At 40.7% G+C, this 16,493-nt stretch overlaps 1 protein-coding gene across 4 annotated transcripts in view; it reads right to left on the minus strand.

Annotated features, from left to right (window-relative positions):
* Positions 1–718: 718 nt before the first annotated feature.
* The window catches only part of CNKSR2 (connector enhancer of kinase suppressor of Ras 2), a 362,143-nt gene continuing 346,368 nt past the window's right edge, over positions 719–16,493 (minus strand). For 3 of the 4 annotated variants that reach the window (XM_045012122.1, XM_045012114.1, XM_045012050.1), the window contains 2 exons: positions 5,894–6,090; positions 719–2,862 (listed from right to left, as the gene is read on the minus strand). In XM_045012122.1, the coding sequence (XP_044868057.1) occupies positions 2,647–2,862; positions 5,894–6,090 (413 nt within the window). In that variant the 3' untranslated portion in view covers positions 719–2,646. Of the gene's footprint in view, positions 2,863–5,893; positions 6,091–9,141; positions 9,209–16,493 lie in introns of those variants that run through there. The other variant, XM_045012188.1, reaches the window with a different exon arrangement.

Below are 16,493 nucleotides of genomic sequence, written 5' to 3' on the forward strand. Positions count from 1 at the left end.
AGTTGCTATATCCAGCTACTTAAGTGAGTACATCCTGCATACTGTGTCCTGCTAGATGATGATCAAGATGATGGTGACATTCTTTTTAACTGTTGAACCAATACATGAGAGGGAAATGAAGTAATAAAAGCTTGACTTTTATCGAGGACTAAGAATCAAAGAAAGTTAACTTGACTCTTTTGAAATTCTATATTAAATGTCTGGCTATTCCAGAGAAAGCAATTGCCTCACTTCACGTTGGCAATGCTGACAGAGTAATAGGGAATGGGTTGGGAGGACATTTTAAGGCACTGTAAAATGCAGTTATGTGACTAGATTCCAGAGTGTGATTAAAGATTTAATTTACTCAAAACAAATTTCATAAATATTCATTTAAAAGCTAAATTTATTTTAGTTCATCTTGCACTGTTCCCTTTCTAGCCTGAAAGTTAATACAGTAAAAATATATCTGTCCAAGAGCATTTAGTATTCTATTAAGAGAAGGCAGCACAACGAATGGGACAAATGTTCTCCTCTCTTTCATGCTAAACTATCTTAAATTGTAATGTTTAATTTTCACCTTTTACAGCAATCAAGCTGACTTTTCTAAAGTAAAGTGCAGGCAGAATAGCTGTTGCATAGCAACGGATCTACATTGTCTAAACTGCCTTAGTTTCAACAAAGAATCAGCTACGTGATGTGCATATACATCCATCAGATATAAAGAATTTTTATATGAATATATTTACTTTTGGTCCAGTAAAACAATAACAAGAGTGTAAATGCTTGGAACAATAGTACAATTCATTTCAGGTCAAGCATTTTTTTGTTATGAGAAATATACAAAACCTCACAAATTTAATATACAAGTCAGTACCCATGCAGTAAATAAATGTCCAGTTTATACAAACAGATTCTTCTAAATGATACAAATATTACACTGGATTCAGAATTCCATACAAACATTAATACATGATTCGTCAGCCATGTTGACTTGAATTAGAATTATTTCAAATGGGCTGCAGAAAGGCCACGCCTCTGTACAATTGTGCAAAATCTGCAAAACATTTGCAATCCAAAATGCAATTAAAAAAATCTGAGAACAAATAAACAGAGAGACACTCCTCCTTTCTTGCCTTCATCCCAACAGCAAAGATAACTACCAGTAAATATCCGAGCTCTTAAAGTTTAAGTACATTCACTGAGCTGTACAGGCAATAGTCTAAAGCTGGTTCAGTGAACAACACATGGTAAGGACTACTAACGGGTGCTTTTCCATTTGCCATGAGTATTATCAAACCATGTCACGACTCTTAATTTCTGCAGCAAAACATTAAAAAGCAGCACAAATGTTTTGTCATGCTCTGTTCACTTTTCATAAACAATAAGCTGGTAAAGGATAAATACAGTACATGATTCAGGATTTTCCTCCTCCATGCCCATTCCAGGGCATGTGCACAAGTCTAAGTAAATGCTTCACTCCTGTTCCCTGGGTTGTTTCACATGTAGCTGAAATCTTTATGTAAGTTTAAAACATTTTAATTGGTTTGTGAACTCAACAGAAGCTGGAGACATCCTTTCCTCTTCAAAATCAAAACAGAGGCTTTTTAGTTGTCACTAGTTTTTCAGATTATATTCTTGACCTTGTTAATATCACTTTTTTCCTGCATACAAAATGTTGAATTTATCAGATTAGGAAACAAGTAGGAGATTAGCTGAAAAATCCTACTTACTCCCTCTCTGCCATGTGGGAGTTGACAAAGTGTTTCAGATTGAAAGCAGTACGTTGGAATCCTTTTCTTTAGCTACTTTTTTTGGATGAGTTAAACATCCTTAACAAGCATGATCAAAGTCTGATTGCTGTCATTGCAAAAAGCTGCACATGAACCTGATACCATCAGTGCGAAAGTAATCAGATTATTAATAATAAAGAATCAACAATAAAATTAAGGGGGGATAACATACAATTTGGTCTTAATTAAAAATACAAACAAACAAAAGAAACTGATTTGCACTGATGATAAACCTGTACTATAGGTCTCTTACAAACCAGCTTTAAAAAGCATGTGATCGTTAATACCTGAACTTTTGATACTTGAACTTGTGTCAGTGATTTTTTTTGTCCTTATTTCTTTATCTAATTCTTGTCTGTTTTCATCAAAACTCAGCGATAATCAGTGCTTTACCTTTTTGTCTGTCACTTAAGAAAATTCCTAGAGTTTTTCATTAAATATAAAAAAAAATAATTTTTCACATAATCAAAATAATACCTGAACTCCAAAAATGTAATGCAACACTGGAATTATATAGTATAAAATTATATTTTTGAAGAGATCAACTGACCTTCAGTCACAAAACCTTGATCCTCTAGAGCTTTCGTTTTGAAGCTCGCCATCTTTCAAAATTTATTTTTTTTAAATATATTTTTATTTATTAAAAACCATGTTCATTTGTTTTGCACAAGCTAAACACAAGCTGAGCATTGGTAGCATAAAAATATACAAATTCCCATTAAAGACAATGGGATCATGGACCATGTAAGGTTTACTTCACACAGCTTAGTAACATTAAAATATAATTTACCAGACCTCCCACATATTGATAGAAAAACTACTTTTGCACTGAGTAAAGGATTGGAATGTAGCAAATTGACAAAAAAGAAGACACTTATACATGCGTTTCAATGTATGAATGGGTGTGTGCTAAAGAGGCTATAAGTGCATCTACTTCAGAAGAGCCATTTACAGGGTCCCTTGGGTTACTGTTTTGACAAATATCCAAGAAGAGATCAAGATACATTTGTTTCCATTCTTGAAAGTCTTTAGATGTCAAATCTGGATTATCGAGAACCTTATCTATAATGGCTACCTCTCCTTCTCTGGCCTGCAAAAGAAAAAAGAAGAGAGAGTGATAAATTACTAGCAAGAGTATCTCATATAAATGATGAGCAACTTAACAAAAGGGCAAGCACATGGAAGCCACAAAGGCATTAGAAAGAGGGGGGCATAGTGAGCCATGGATTTTAAGCCTCTTGGGGTCTACTTAAAAATGATGTCATACATGGATCAGGGCGTTGGACATCACTTGGGTTGCAGAGCGTCTCTTCTTATTACCCCTTGATCTGTTATGCAAAAACAAAACCCTTGCTATTTACTGTTAGCTGCTTTAGTTTCTAAGAAAATGTTTCACACTGTAAAGTGCCATCTGTTGACTTTTCTTGATTTCATAAGGAACATTGTTAGTGTGTGGGATGCAAACTGATGGCCTGACATCAATCAGTATATTTTCAGCTGTGCTTCTTACTGTGGCATCAGAGCATGACATGTGAAAAATTAATAAATGGAGATGTACCTATCTCATACAGCTGGAAGGGACACCAAAAGGTCATTGAGTCCAGCCCCCTGCCTTCACTAGCAGGACCAAGTACTGATTTTGCCCAGATTCCTAAGTGGCCCCCTCAAAGATTGAACTCACAACTCTGGGTTTAGCAGGCCAATGCTCAAACCACTGACCTATCTATCCCTTCCCCCCAAGGATGTTTTAATTAGATAACTGCTCTTCATTAAAGATCATAAATACATCTAGTAGGCCCAATACTCTGGCCCAGTGCAACTTCCTCCCACCATAAAGGATATGTCTACACTGATTCACAGCATGAGTAGACAGGCTTGCGACAGCATGAGATGAGTGAGCCTGCTAAAGATAGCAATGTAGACCTTGCACCACTGGTGGTGGCTCAGGCCAGCTGCCTGAGCTCAGATCCAGGGGTACAGGCAGGCTTGGACTTAAACAGCTAGACTAAGCCACAACATCCACACTGCTATTTTTAGCATGCTAGGTAGAGCTGAGCTAGCATGAGTCTGTCTACTGGCTCTGGGAATCACACCTCCCAGCTGCAGTGTACACATACCCATAGAGGCCAGAACCTGGCTGGATCTCCCCCGCAAGTTCAGAGCCAGAATAGCCCACTTGTACCCTATTCCCCTGCTGTCTGGGGTGCACATGAGTGGAGGAGGTGTGTAGCTGCTCTGTGCTATGCTCTTAACAATCCCTGGCTGGTGAAGGTCTCTTGAGGGGCCATAGCCAGCAGGTGTAGATCAGAGCAGGCTCCAGGCTCCCTTGCAGTCACTCCACCCTACTGCAACCAAGGGCAGCTGGATGCAACAGAATCAAGCCTTAATAATACAATCATCACCGAGGTTTACAGCACGAGGCCTTCCCTATAGTAGTGATCTGTTCATCAACAACTTCTCCTGTACTGTTTATTCCTACAGGAAGCCTCATGGTCCCCACTGCTAATTTATCTGTTCCATGATAACTGTATACATATGCTAAACCTTTCATCCATTTTGGTGAGGGTGATGGATGTAGTTAAAAAACCAGCCTGTTCTGTTGACCTGATACACTTGGAAGAGTCTGGTACCAAGAAGTAGTGCATTTAAAATATTATTAACATGTATAAAGCAATCTTCATGTTCAGAGTGCTTTGCAAACAATAGCTTATTAATGTTCCCCAGAGTAGTCACATATTCATTTTGGAGATAGGCAAACCTGAGATTAGAACTGCTTTCCTGCTTTCCAGACCTGTGCTCCTACTACCGCGCTGTGCTTCCCAAGTGCTGTATTAATAAATCATGGGTATTTTGTACCTCCTTACTACTAGTCAGTGAGCTTGCACGTTCCAGAAGGAAGGACAGTCTTGTGATTAAGGCACAGGACAGGAAGTAGAAAAAACTTGGTTCTGTTTCTGGCACTTTCCCAGACTTCCTGTGAGAGACTTTGGGAAAACCACTTAAAAGCCTTACTTTCCCCCTCTAGGTCCCGATTCTGCAAAGTGTTATGTATATGTTTAACCTTACATACTCTGAGTAGTGCTATTCCCTTCAATGAGACAACACTTACAGTGAGTAAAGTTAAGCCTCTGTGTAAGTCTTTGCAGGATCAGGGCCGTATAGAATGTTTAAGTGCCTCTCAGGGGATTGGAAGACTTAATTCATTAATGTATGTAAAGCACTCTGAGACGAAAGCTGCTACCAAAGGCCAATGTATTTAGTATCTAGTGGCTTAAAATGTACTAAGTTAAATTTAATATAGATAACTGGGCCTCAAGGAAGATCCAGCATAATAGTATCTATTGCTTACTGTGCTTTAAAGGAACATCCCTGGTGTTATAATCTGGAATAGCATGCACTGTGATAACTTTGGGTATCAGAAGGGTAGCCATGTTAATGCATCCGACAAAGTTGGTATTCACCCACGAAAGCTCATGCTCCAATACGCCTGTTAGTCTATAAGGTGCCACAGGGCTCTTTGCTGCTTTGTGATAACTTTGTGATGATGAAGGAGCTAGACAAGGTGGTTAAAACTTCAAAATACAAATGCACTGTTTTAAATGTAGGGCCATTATTACAATATTTGTGTGTATCATTACGGCCATTTATGTCATAAATCTTTGTACCATCTTCAGGCAGAAAACAAATGTTCAGTTCTTTTCTAGACAAGCTTAGTAATCATAGAGCAGCAACATTGTAAACAAAACTGCCACTTTCCAAACGATTGACTTTAATTAAGCTTACTCTCTGGTAATGATATAGCACGTTTATCTCGGTAACTAAAAATGTTTTGGGAAAAAAGGGGGATTAATACCTCTTCTGAAAATTTCAGATCAAATCATGTTTAACTAGGTAGGGGAGGAGCTCACAGAGATTGTATCTATTGAGAAGTAAAACGGATTCCTCCCTTCCACCCCAAGACACTTTCCCTCAGCTTTCAGAACAGCATTTTCCCATGTCTCTCTTTTGTTCTTTTCACACACAAGATTCAGACTGCCCTCCAGCTGAGTACAGTTAATCTCTGAATACAATATAATAAGATTGACTCTTTGGTGGGATTTCCCCACCCTCTATTATCTCACCTTTAAAGTGCTTTTCAGAATTCGCAGTTGGTGCAGTTTTTCATTGACTACTGGATCGCTACATCTTTTTATAAAAAACTTCTTGTACTCCAGTTTGGAGGAAATCCGGTATTCTCCTAAAGGCGACAGACTGGCCTGCTCCAAGGCTCTGTACAAATCTTGCAAGGAGTCTGCTGGCTTTTCTTCTACTGTTTCAGCTTAAAAAAACCAGGAAAAAAAAAACCCAAGAGAAAGGAACAGTGTATAATTAACATGGTTATTAAAAACCCATAAAAGCCTCCCTAAAAGCAGTATTTTTAACAAACCCAGAAAGGGATCATTTCACATATAGGGAGAGTATTCCACATCTGCCAAAATCCATCCCCCCCAGAAAGTATTGCAAGTCAAACACTGCCTAAAGCTATTTTTCTCTCTAATTATTGCTTAAGTAAATCACTTCTAGATACGGTACTTTTCAAGAGAAACAAAAGCAAAACTTTTGACAATACAAAGCTTTCTACAAAGCAGAAAAAAAAAGATTACAGGGTATAAGTTTACTGTCATAATAGACACTCTAATTACAATTAACCATAATAGTAAATTCATGAGCTATTACAAGAAATGGGAGCAATAGGAGCAGCCTACCAAATGAGAAGGAACTTCAGGTGAGAGATCCGACTGAAAAATACTCAGGGGAAGGAGGTTTAACAATGTCTTGCTGTTTTTGTATCCCCTTTAGGGGATACAAAAAGGATCTCAAAAACAAAGTAAAAATGTGTTGCGGTTCAGGAGGTGGCATTTCCGCTAGGATTTGGGTGCGGGGGAGACTTTCTGTTTTGCTTCTTCAACTGACATTACATTTTTTCTCTCTTTTGTCCCTCTTCATGCACATGTGAAAAAGTAATGTATGGAGTCACCTGTACTATCCTTTGTGTTACAGTAATTCCTAGAGGTTCAGCTTAAATTGGGGCCCTGTTGTGCTAGGAACTGTACAAAGAGTAAGAGACAGTCCGTGACTGCACTTGTTGTCTAAGTAGACCTGACACAAATGGGTGGGAGAAAGGATGAGCTATTCATTTTGCCTCACTGATTCTCCCGCACATATTGTTTTTAAAAAAAAGATTGCCTGGGAAAGCACTAAAAGATAAGACGGCATTAGAGAGAGGAGACCTCATTTCTTCCCTGTCAGTAGTGCATGTTTTCCCACCCGAACCTAACCTGCCAATCTCCTCAACCAGCTTCGGAAAGAACCACTTGTCGGAGTGAGATGGTCATTCACACTTAAGCACATGCCTGACTTTAAGCACACAAGTTAAGTGCCTTAAATGTGAGCACTCACATGCTTAAGTACCCTGCTGAACTGGGGCTTCTGTCTCCATATATACTCAGACATTAGCTTTTCTACTAACACTACGGACAAGGATGCTAACTGGTGCTAATGGTGACAGCAGCTTTCTGGAGGGTAGATACATGCCAACCACAAACTGGACTGAGACCAACTACTCATTTCACAGAGGCCAAACAAACATCACACAGTATAGTAACTACTCACCTGGGTCAGTTTCAAACAGGGAAGCTAGAGAGAAAAAAACTGTCTCCCAGAATAATACTTACATTTATATAACGCCTTACATGCTCAAAGAACTTTACAATCATTAATAGCAGCAGAAATCCTCAAAGACATGCAGTCCTTTGACTCTTCTGTACATTTCTTTAATCTAATAGTAATTTGTAAAGCACACGTTTTGTTTTAATTGTCCTATACATGAGGAAGGATTACAGCTCTTCAGCTGAGAGAGAGGTTGTGGCTTTGAAAAGAGCCTTTGGGTTGTTGCATGTTTTTCCCCTAGACCCTTTTACTATATAATATGCTGCTGGGAGACAGTCACTGATTTAATCACATATGTATGTAGGCAACATTTAAAGACAAATCAAAATGACAAGATGCATCATCTTTTTTTTTTCTGTTATAAAAACTGTTATTGTTAAAATAAAAGGAAAAGACTAAATAAGTGAATACTAATACACTGGCTCAAATCCTTTGTGTTCTTGATTTTTTCTTGCTTTTTTAGAAATGTCACTAGGCTGCAATTTTTGAATTTCCATGAGACATTATAATGAATAGGAACATTAGTATGGTCCATGTATTCATGTTTGTTTGCATCTTCCAATGTGTAATTCTATCGATCTAAGGTGCTCTCTTAATGGTATCTGAATGATTTACAAAGAAATCTGGATAAAGCTAGCTAAATCTGACAGCAGATTATTTTGTCTGTTTCTCCCTTCCTTTTATCCCTTGTTATATAAAAAGTGCATCTTTCTCCAGTCTCTTTCCTCCAGCGACAATTTTTGTTTCATATGACCATGCTTTCTCTTCATGAGTGGTTAGTAGTTATTATGGGAAAACTATGCTGAAGAGATGAGTTTTTATAATTTAGCCTGAAGCTGTCCAGATTCAATGGCATGTTAATCTCTTGTGGCAGGGTGTTCTATGGCCTGGGGCCAGCCACTAAGAAATCTTTCAACCCTATCATGCATTTCACAAGTTACTGAAAATCCCAGTGTTCCTGATGAGCAATTAAGAGGCAGTCCTTGAAACAGTTTAGGCTTAACCCATTTAGGGTTTTGAATAAGAAGAGCAGTACCTTAAATTCACCTGTAATTCTGCAGTTCCAAAAAGCACAGGTGAAGTATTTGCATCAGCCTGTATTACTAAATAGTCAATCTGCCACTGTCAACATCAACTGAAGTTCTTCAGGGCTGTCACATTCATGCTAAGAAAAAGAATTATGCAGTAATTGAACCTAGAAGCCATCAATAAATCTGTGAAAGGGCCTGAGGGGTAACTTGGGCAAGAGAATTTCCATTTGCAGTATCACTAACACCAGCTCAATGATTTAAGATGGGGGGGGGGAGAAGAACATCTTGGCTGGATGGAAAATGGTATATTTGGTAGCAGACGCTATGCTGATATTGGCATACAGATAAGGCCCCCATCTGTACCCCATGCTGATGACAGGCAGACAGATGTACTCAAAGGATAGTGGTATGGTGTCAGCCAATTCTTTGAAATATTTCCCCTCTAGCCACATACCTCACCTCCATCTTGCTTGAGTTTATCTTCATCCAGGCATTGATATCACTTAGGAACTGGGGTAGTCATCTGCATTTGGGAGTAGGGCTGGGCTTCGGTGTGAAGGATTGAGCAGTAAGGAAAAGAGAGCCAGTGAAGTGGCTCTGAGCATTTAGGATTTGCTCTGCATTTAAGCCTCTTTGTTAGTGATGTCGGATACTTTTGCAGAGGCTACATTACCACCTTGTTCCAGTGGAATGCTCCTGGGAAATGATAAAGACGACAGCACTGTTCTTAGTGATTGGAGCTGCCCCTCAATCAGCTCTGTGGGGGAGTGAGACTTTTCACTTAACTTCATTTTAAAGTTTCACCCCAAATTTGGAAATTCTGGCGAAACCTTTAGCTAACTGGCTGACGTCCAGGGCTTTAAAGATGAATTGCAAAAATTTACCTTTTTAAATACCTAAATCTTTCTAAGGTTTCTAAAGACTTTAAAAATATACAAGCTGGGAAGGGATGGATTCTCTTTCCCTAGTTATTCCATGACAAAAGGGCAAAGGATGAGGGACAAGAGTGCCAGTTCATGGACAGTTAAATATTAACATGGAGGTCCAAGTCCCAACACATATGTTAGAGGGCTGAAGCCATTTTCCCCCTCTGTGTGTTCCTAAAAGAAAACTTCTTGAGGGAGGGTAGGCAGAACTCCCTCTTCTCCTTCTCTTCCTTTGCTGAAGGCAACCACCATCATGGTAACATCCATGTGGTAGCAGTTGTCATGCTGTTGTAGATGTTCGTTGTTTGGTTGCTGTAACTCTGTGCTAACCCTCTTGAACGGTGTGAATTTGGGTATGAGTGGAAGATTGTCCCCTTCCTCACTCAGCGATCTCCTTTCCCTTCTATTTCTTTTTTGTCTGCATGGCAGGTGTGGTTCTCTGGAACTGTGGTGGGGGCTGGTCTTGGAATTGGTTCCTATGATTAGAAGTTCCTGATCTCACAGATTGAGAGACAGAGTACTCCGCAGTGAGACACCTGCGGCTGACCCCTGCCAGCTGATTCGGGCACACAGGGCTCTGGCTGTGGGGCTGTTTAACTGTGGTGTAGACATTTGGGTTCAGGCTGCCGCCCAAGCTCTGGGACCCTCCTAATCTCTCAGGGCCCTAGAGCCTGGGCTCCAGCCCGAGGGTCAACACCACACTTAAACAGCCCTTTGGCCTGAGTCCTGCAAGCCTGAGTCAGCTGGCATGGGCCATCTACAGATTTTTCATTGCAGTGTAGATATACCCTAAAGTAAAAGCATCATGATTTGAGATTAAAGTAAGAGTGTCACCCTTTTCATTTTGATCTAAGCAAGCTCATGGTTAAGTGACTGGGTTAGTAATACATCCATTTGCCAACGGAAGGCCTCAGGTGGGGCTATAGCTGTCTGATATGTTGCACTAGCATTACAGTTTCTTTAAGGAAGAATCAGGCCTCCAGGGATACCTGATTCAGATACAGAACAGATTCTGGAGGAGGGCTGTAGGCCTAGAGGGATTCACAGACTGATTTTTAGAATGGCACCACAAACATTAGGTTGTTATTCATTATTCTGAGTTGGCACCTGAGTCCCAGACTGAGTTCCTCTAGCCACCTGGCTCCTCTGAAATAATGGTGTTCGGATTTCCATACACTGCTGCGGGGGAGAGTCCCTAATCTGGAACATGGATTGTTATTCCTGGCCGCATCCATTTCTTGAGCAGCTTTTTCACTTGGGTATAGAACAGCCCCACATGTACTTTGCGGCACACCAGGCCTAAATTCTACAATGAGGTCTCCAATTGCTACACCACAGTGGTGCCAGTCTGTGACAATGAAATTTCTGCTGCAGATTCAAGTATATTTCAACATCAGACATTTTTTATTTAATTAAATGTGAAACTGAATAATACTCAGCACAGAAGCAGCTGCATTATTTTGATATTCAAGTTTCAGTTTTGGAAGGTTTATGACATGTATTTTACACTGCCTCTGAATTTACAAAGAAGCCAGAAACATTTTATGAGGAAGCGAAGGTGGAGGTTTTATGCAGCTGATGAGGAGAAAGTTCACAGAATCATAGAATATCAGGGTTAGAAGGGACTTGAGGAGGTCATCTAGTCCAACCCCCTGCTCAAAGCAGGACCAATCTCCAACTAAATCATCCCAGCCAGGGCTTTGTCAAGCCTGACTTTAAAAACCTCCAAGGAAGGTGTCATAAACAGATAGTTAAGGGTTAAAGTCTCTTTCACCTGTAAAGGGTTAACAAGCTCAGTAACCTGAGGAACACCTGACCAGAGGACCAATCAAGGGACAGGATAATTTCAAATCTCTGTGGAGGGAAGGCTTTGTCTGTGTTCCTTGTTTGCTCTGTGTGCTCTCTTTGGATCTAAGAGAGGCCAGACATGTCTCCAAGTTCTCCTGGAGTATTTCCTACTATCCAGTATAGTGAGTATTAGAAAGGCGAATTAGTCTTATAATTTGATTTCTACATTTGCAATTGTGTGTTTGCTGAAGGAAATTCTTTATTTCTGTTGCTGTTACTGATTATTCTGAGGAGGAGGGAGGGGGAAGTCTCTCCAGTTTTTATAAGTCAGACCCTGTATTTTTGCATCCTGGTAATACAGAGAGAGTGTACTTGTTTTTCCTTTCTTTAATAAAATCTTTTCTTTTTAAAACTTGATTGATTTCTTCCCTTGTTTGGATTTTCAGGGGAAGGGGAGGGGGAAAAAGTGAATCCCTCTTTGTTTGATTCAAGGAGTTTGAATCAAGGTGTCTTTCCTAAGCACTAGGAGAGGGGAGGAGGGAAATGGTTTGTTTCCCTTTGTGTTGAGATTCAGGTTTGAATCTGTGTTCCCCAGGGGAAGTTTTTGGGGAAACAGGGAGTGTGTCAGACACTTAAAACTGACTGGTGGCAGCGAGAACCAGATCTAAACTAGGATTTTAGTTTAGAGGAGTCCATGCAGGTCCCCATCTTGTGAACGCTAAAGTTCAAAGTGGGGAATAAACCTATGACAGAAGGAGATTCCACCACCTCCCTAGGTAACTCATTCCAGTGCTTCACCACCCTCCTAATGAAAAAGTTTTTCTTAATATCTAACCTAAACCTCCACCACTGCAACTTGAGACCATTACTCCTTGTTCATCTGCCACCACTGACAACAGTCTAGATCCATCCTCTTTGGAACCCCCTCTCAGGTAGTTGAAAGCAGGCTTTTAAGCACCTGCGCATCATATTTCTGCTGTTCTTCCCAATGTCACTAAGATTCCTCTCCTCATCTTTAGGTTCTTCTTTCCTTTTGGATTGCCAGCCACCTGAGCATCTCTTCAGTATTTTGGGGAAAGAGGGCTTTTGCAGTTGGTGAGGTCAGCAAGGCAGTTGCCTCTTCCCATTTCCCCTTTGTGGCTGCACTCATTTTCTCTATTCCCGTCCACCTGTCTTCTATCCTCCAGGCTTGCTATGTTGTTTTCTTCTTCAAAGAATTAAATGTTTTGCTTTGCTAACTTTACTACTTGGTTACATGCTTCATCCAGCTATTCAGCCCCTCACATGCTTAGCCACTACTCACCTGTAATTAATTAATGATGCACTTGAACAAAATTACCATCTTCTGAAAACCCTGAGAAAGTTGAGCTATAGCCTTACTGGTTTATATGTCAGAGAGTGAGCAAGGTGAAAATTATCAATCTGAAATCCCTGTGCGCCACTGAAATCTAAACTCCTATTTTCATTCCTTTTGATGAGGTCACACTCTCCAGCTGAGAAACCAGCTCAGCTGAACTTTCCCAGGATCTTGGGGAGGTAATTTTATTAGAAAAAGGCACGAATTACATTATTAAACAGCTAACCCCCCCCCCCTGGAAATCTCACATGATTTGCTTTGAACTTTACAGCAAAGCCTTGACAATTCATCTTTAGCATCTGGAAACTGACTTCATGAAAACTTCTAAGACCATTTCATGGCTGCTAGTGAGTGCCATGCCAGGGACAAGGGTGGGTTTCTGGGCATAGATAAATGGGCAGGTTGGGAGTATTAGATAAAGGAAGTCCTGAGCCTTCCTCCACCCCCATGCAAAAAATCTTCCCTCCTTCCTTGTTTGCCTTCTTGACACTGAGGACACATCCACACTAAAAGGTGTTTGTTGCCTACATGTTAAGCTAACACATGGTAACTAACATGAGGTAAAATCCTAGTGCAGACAAGGCACTTTGTAGTTGTCACATGTGTTAGCAGGTTGAGATAAACACTAGGTGTCTGGGATTTAGCTAATACATAGTAAGCAAACATGTGAACTGCTAATGAAGACAAGGCCTAATACATGACCTGGTCCCCTTATTCAAAATTCCCAAACCCTTGCTCAGTCGGTCAGCCAGCAGAAGCATCAGGATGTCAGGCTTGGAGTGGGGGCAGGACCAGTATGAATAAGGCAATCGGAAAAAGAACATGGAGACAGGTGAGCAGGGTGAGGCAGCATTCTGCTTGGCAGCATCTTCCGGTGCTCAACAAAAGAAGGGCCGAGGGAACAAAGTAGGGAAATGGGAGGGATCTCATTATGTTTAGAGAAGGGAGAGCAAGAAGGCATAAGGAAATAGAAGGTGGGATTTGGTTGGGTTGGATGGATGGGAAGAGACACTGAAGAGAAGTAACCTATTCTTCAGATTCTCAGGGTACGTCTATACTACTAGCCAGATCAGCGGGCAGTGTTTGATGTATCAGGGATCGATTTACCGCATCTTGTCTGGACGCGATAAATTGATCCATGAATCAACGCCCATACTCCACCTCAGCAGGAGGAGTAAGCGGAGTCGACAGAGGCACCACGGCAGTTGACTCGCCGCCATGAGGACGGCCAGGTAAATCGAACTAAGATACTTTTGACTTCAGCTATGCGAATAGCATAGCTGAAGTTGCGTGTCTTAGTTTGAACCCCCTCGCTAGTGTAGCCCAGGCCTTAGTGCAAAATGCCAGGGTACCATAAATTCATCTTCAGAGCTCTAAGGGTTACTGTTTACGTGACAGGGATCCTAAGATAAGTTTGCATTACACAAGGGGGGGGGGAATCAAAGTTTATAATTCAAAGAAACAGGAATTTAAATAATTTCTACATCTATTTAGATAGAAGACTGGCAGACAAAACTGGATATTCTCTCTCTCTCTCGATTTAGTCTAAGGGCATGTCTATACTGCAATAAAACACCTGTGGCTGGCCCATGTCAGCTGATTCAGGCTCGCAGGGCTCGGGCTGAGGGGCTATCAAACTACAGTGTAGATGTTACGGCTTGGGCAGAAACCAAGGGGGAGGGACAAGAGCCTAGGTTCCAGCCTGATCCTGAATGTCTACACTGTAATTTGATAGCACCAGAAAGCCCAAGTCAGCTGACAGGGCAGCCACGGGTGTTTTGATGCAGTGTAGTCATACCCTAAACCAAAAGAAGAGAACCACTCAAACCAGCGGAAGGTAAAATTTTAGGAGGAGACTGCATCTGCACATGAAGTCACCTCTGTGAAGTACATTTATAAAGGAAGCAATAGCTAGATGGAAAATCAGCTCACAGGAGGAGAGCAGTGTAGTTCCCACAGGGGATTACTGAGAAAAGAACAATTGGCACACTGTTTAAGTAAAGCACAGAGTAGGCAGGAGGTAAAATGAGATACAATTCTGGTCTGCATGGAAACCAAATGCTAATCAGCTGGTCAGCATGATTTAGGGCAGATTCCTCTATTAAAGTGCAAAAGGAAACCTGTATCACTTATCACCTCCTTCTCTGCACTTACAGTAAAATAAAGGTCTGAATGTTATTTTGTTTCTTAAAATGAGGCCTTTTTCAAAGGGAAATGCAAGCTGTGTTAATCTCTGGGCTTCTTTTGAAATTCTGCAGATCGCTTTTCTTTGTGTCTTCCCTCCCTTTTTCACCTTCTACCTCTCCTGCCCTCTCTGTTTCTTGCCATCCCCTTCCTTTTTGTTCTTCTTTCAAATTAGTAGGATGCTAATATCGAAACTGTATTGTTAAATTTATTCACCTAAATTTGGTTCATTGCTGATTATGTACTCTATGTCTCTTATGGCTTTTAAAACAAAACTTGTATTTGTGGATAATCTGAGCACTATACCCAGATGTACCAACACTTTTTTCCTAACCTGTGTATTATATCATGTTTTAACATTAGCGCTGCCACTAAGTCAGTCGTTAACGCAGAGATGAATGAGTGCTTCAGAAAGGCCCGTGTACTGGGATGGGGTCGGGGGATAGAAAAGAGTTTCCTAGAACTCTCACTGAATTAGGGGAAGGATGCCCTTAAAAACAAGCTGCAATACACATTTCCAGAGTAAGTTTTAGCAGCTGGAGAATCAGAGAACTGGAGTATTAAGGTAACAGGCTACACCACTGCCTCCTGTGCAGGTATCTGGGAAATGTATATCCATGTCCTATTTACTCCTATTATGTAACCTTCAAGACAAAGAGGAAATTCTCAAGAAAGTCTGCACAGCAGAGCTCAATGGTATGCTCATCATCTGAGACCTAGGGCCTGATTCTCCTCTTTTTGTTGGTGAAATTGGTTCCTTGAAATCAAAGGAGCTATAAAACTGATGTAAATAAGGGGAGAGACAGATTCCTAGTCTTTGTAGGGTCTGAGGTATATTAATCGTATTGAAGTAACACCTTACAGGCCTCAGCCCCATTGTGGTAGGCACAGTACAATCACATACCAATATGATCCCTGCTCTGAAGAGCTTACATTCTCAGGCTATTTAACTTCCAGTGCTCGTGATGCATCAGCTCAGAGGCATTAATGACAGAAGGGACCTTGATGATCACCTAATCTGACCTCCTGCACATTGCAGGCCACGGAACCTCACCCACAGCAGTCCTGTAGTAGACCCATAGCCTCTGGCTTTGTTACTGAAGTCCTCAAATCATGATTTAAAGACTTCAAATCACAGAGAATCCACCATTTACTCCAGTTTAAACCAGCAAGTGACTCATGCCCCACACAGCAGAGGAAAGCAAACACCCAGCAGGGTTTCTGCCAATCTGACCCGGCAATCAGTTAGACCCTGAGGATGTTGGAAAGACCCTCCAGCCAGACACCCGGAAAAGAATTCTCTGTAATAATTCAGAGCCCTCGCCATCTAGTGTCTCATCACTGGCCATTGGTGAAATTTGCTACTAGCAGTCACAGATGGATCACATGCCACTGTAGGCAATCTCATCATCCCATCCCCTCCATAAAGTTATCAAGCTCAGTCTGGAAGCCAGTTAGGTGTTTTGCCCCTACTGCTCCCCTTGGAAGGATGTTCCAGAACTTCACTTAAGTATGACTGTATTACTGAGTGCAAAAAGTGCACAGAAAAAATAAAATTCAAATAAAAATAAAATAATTCCTAACAGTAACAAGAAACTGATGATTAGCAGCAGAATTTGTTGGCAATGATAAATATTTATAATTATATCCTTTAATATTTGGTTTAAGTGCTTTACTTACATTATCTTCCATACCGAAATGTCAATTTAATTTTTATTTGCTGCTT

Source organism: Mauremys mutica, chromosome 1, assembly GCF_020497125.1.
Source record: "Mauremys mutica isolate MM-2020 ecotype Southern chromosome 1, ASM2049712v1, whole genome shotgun sequence".
Taxonomy (NCBI): Eukaryota; Metazoa; Chordata; order Testudines; family Geoemydidae; genus Mauremys; species Mauremys mutica.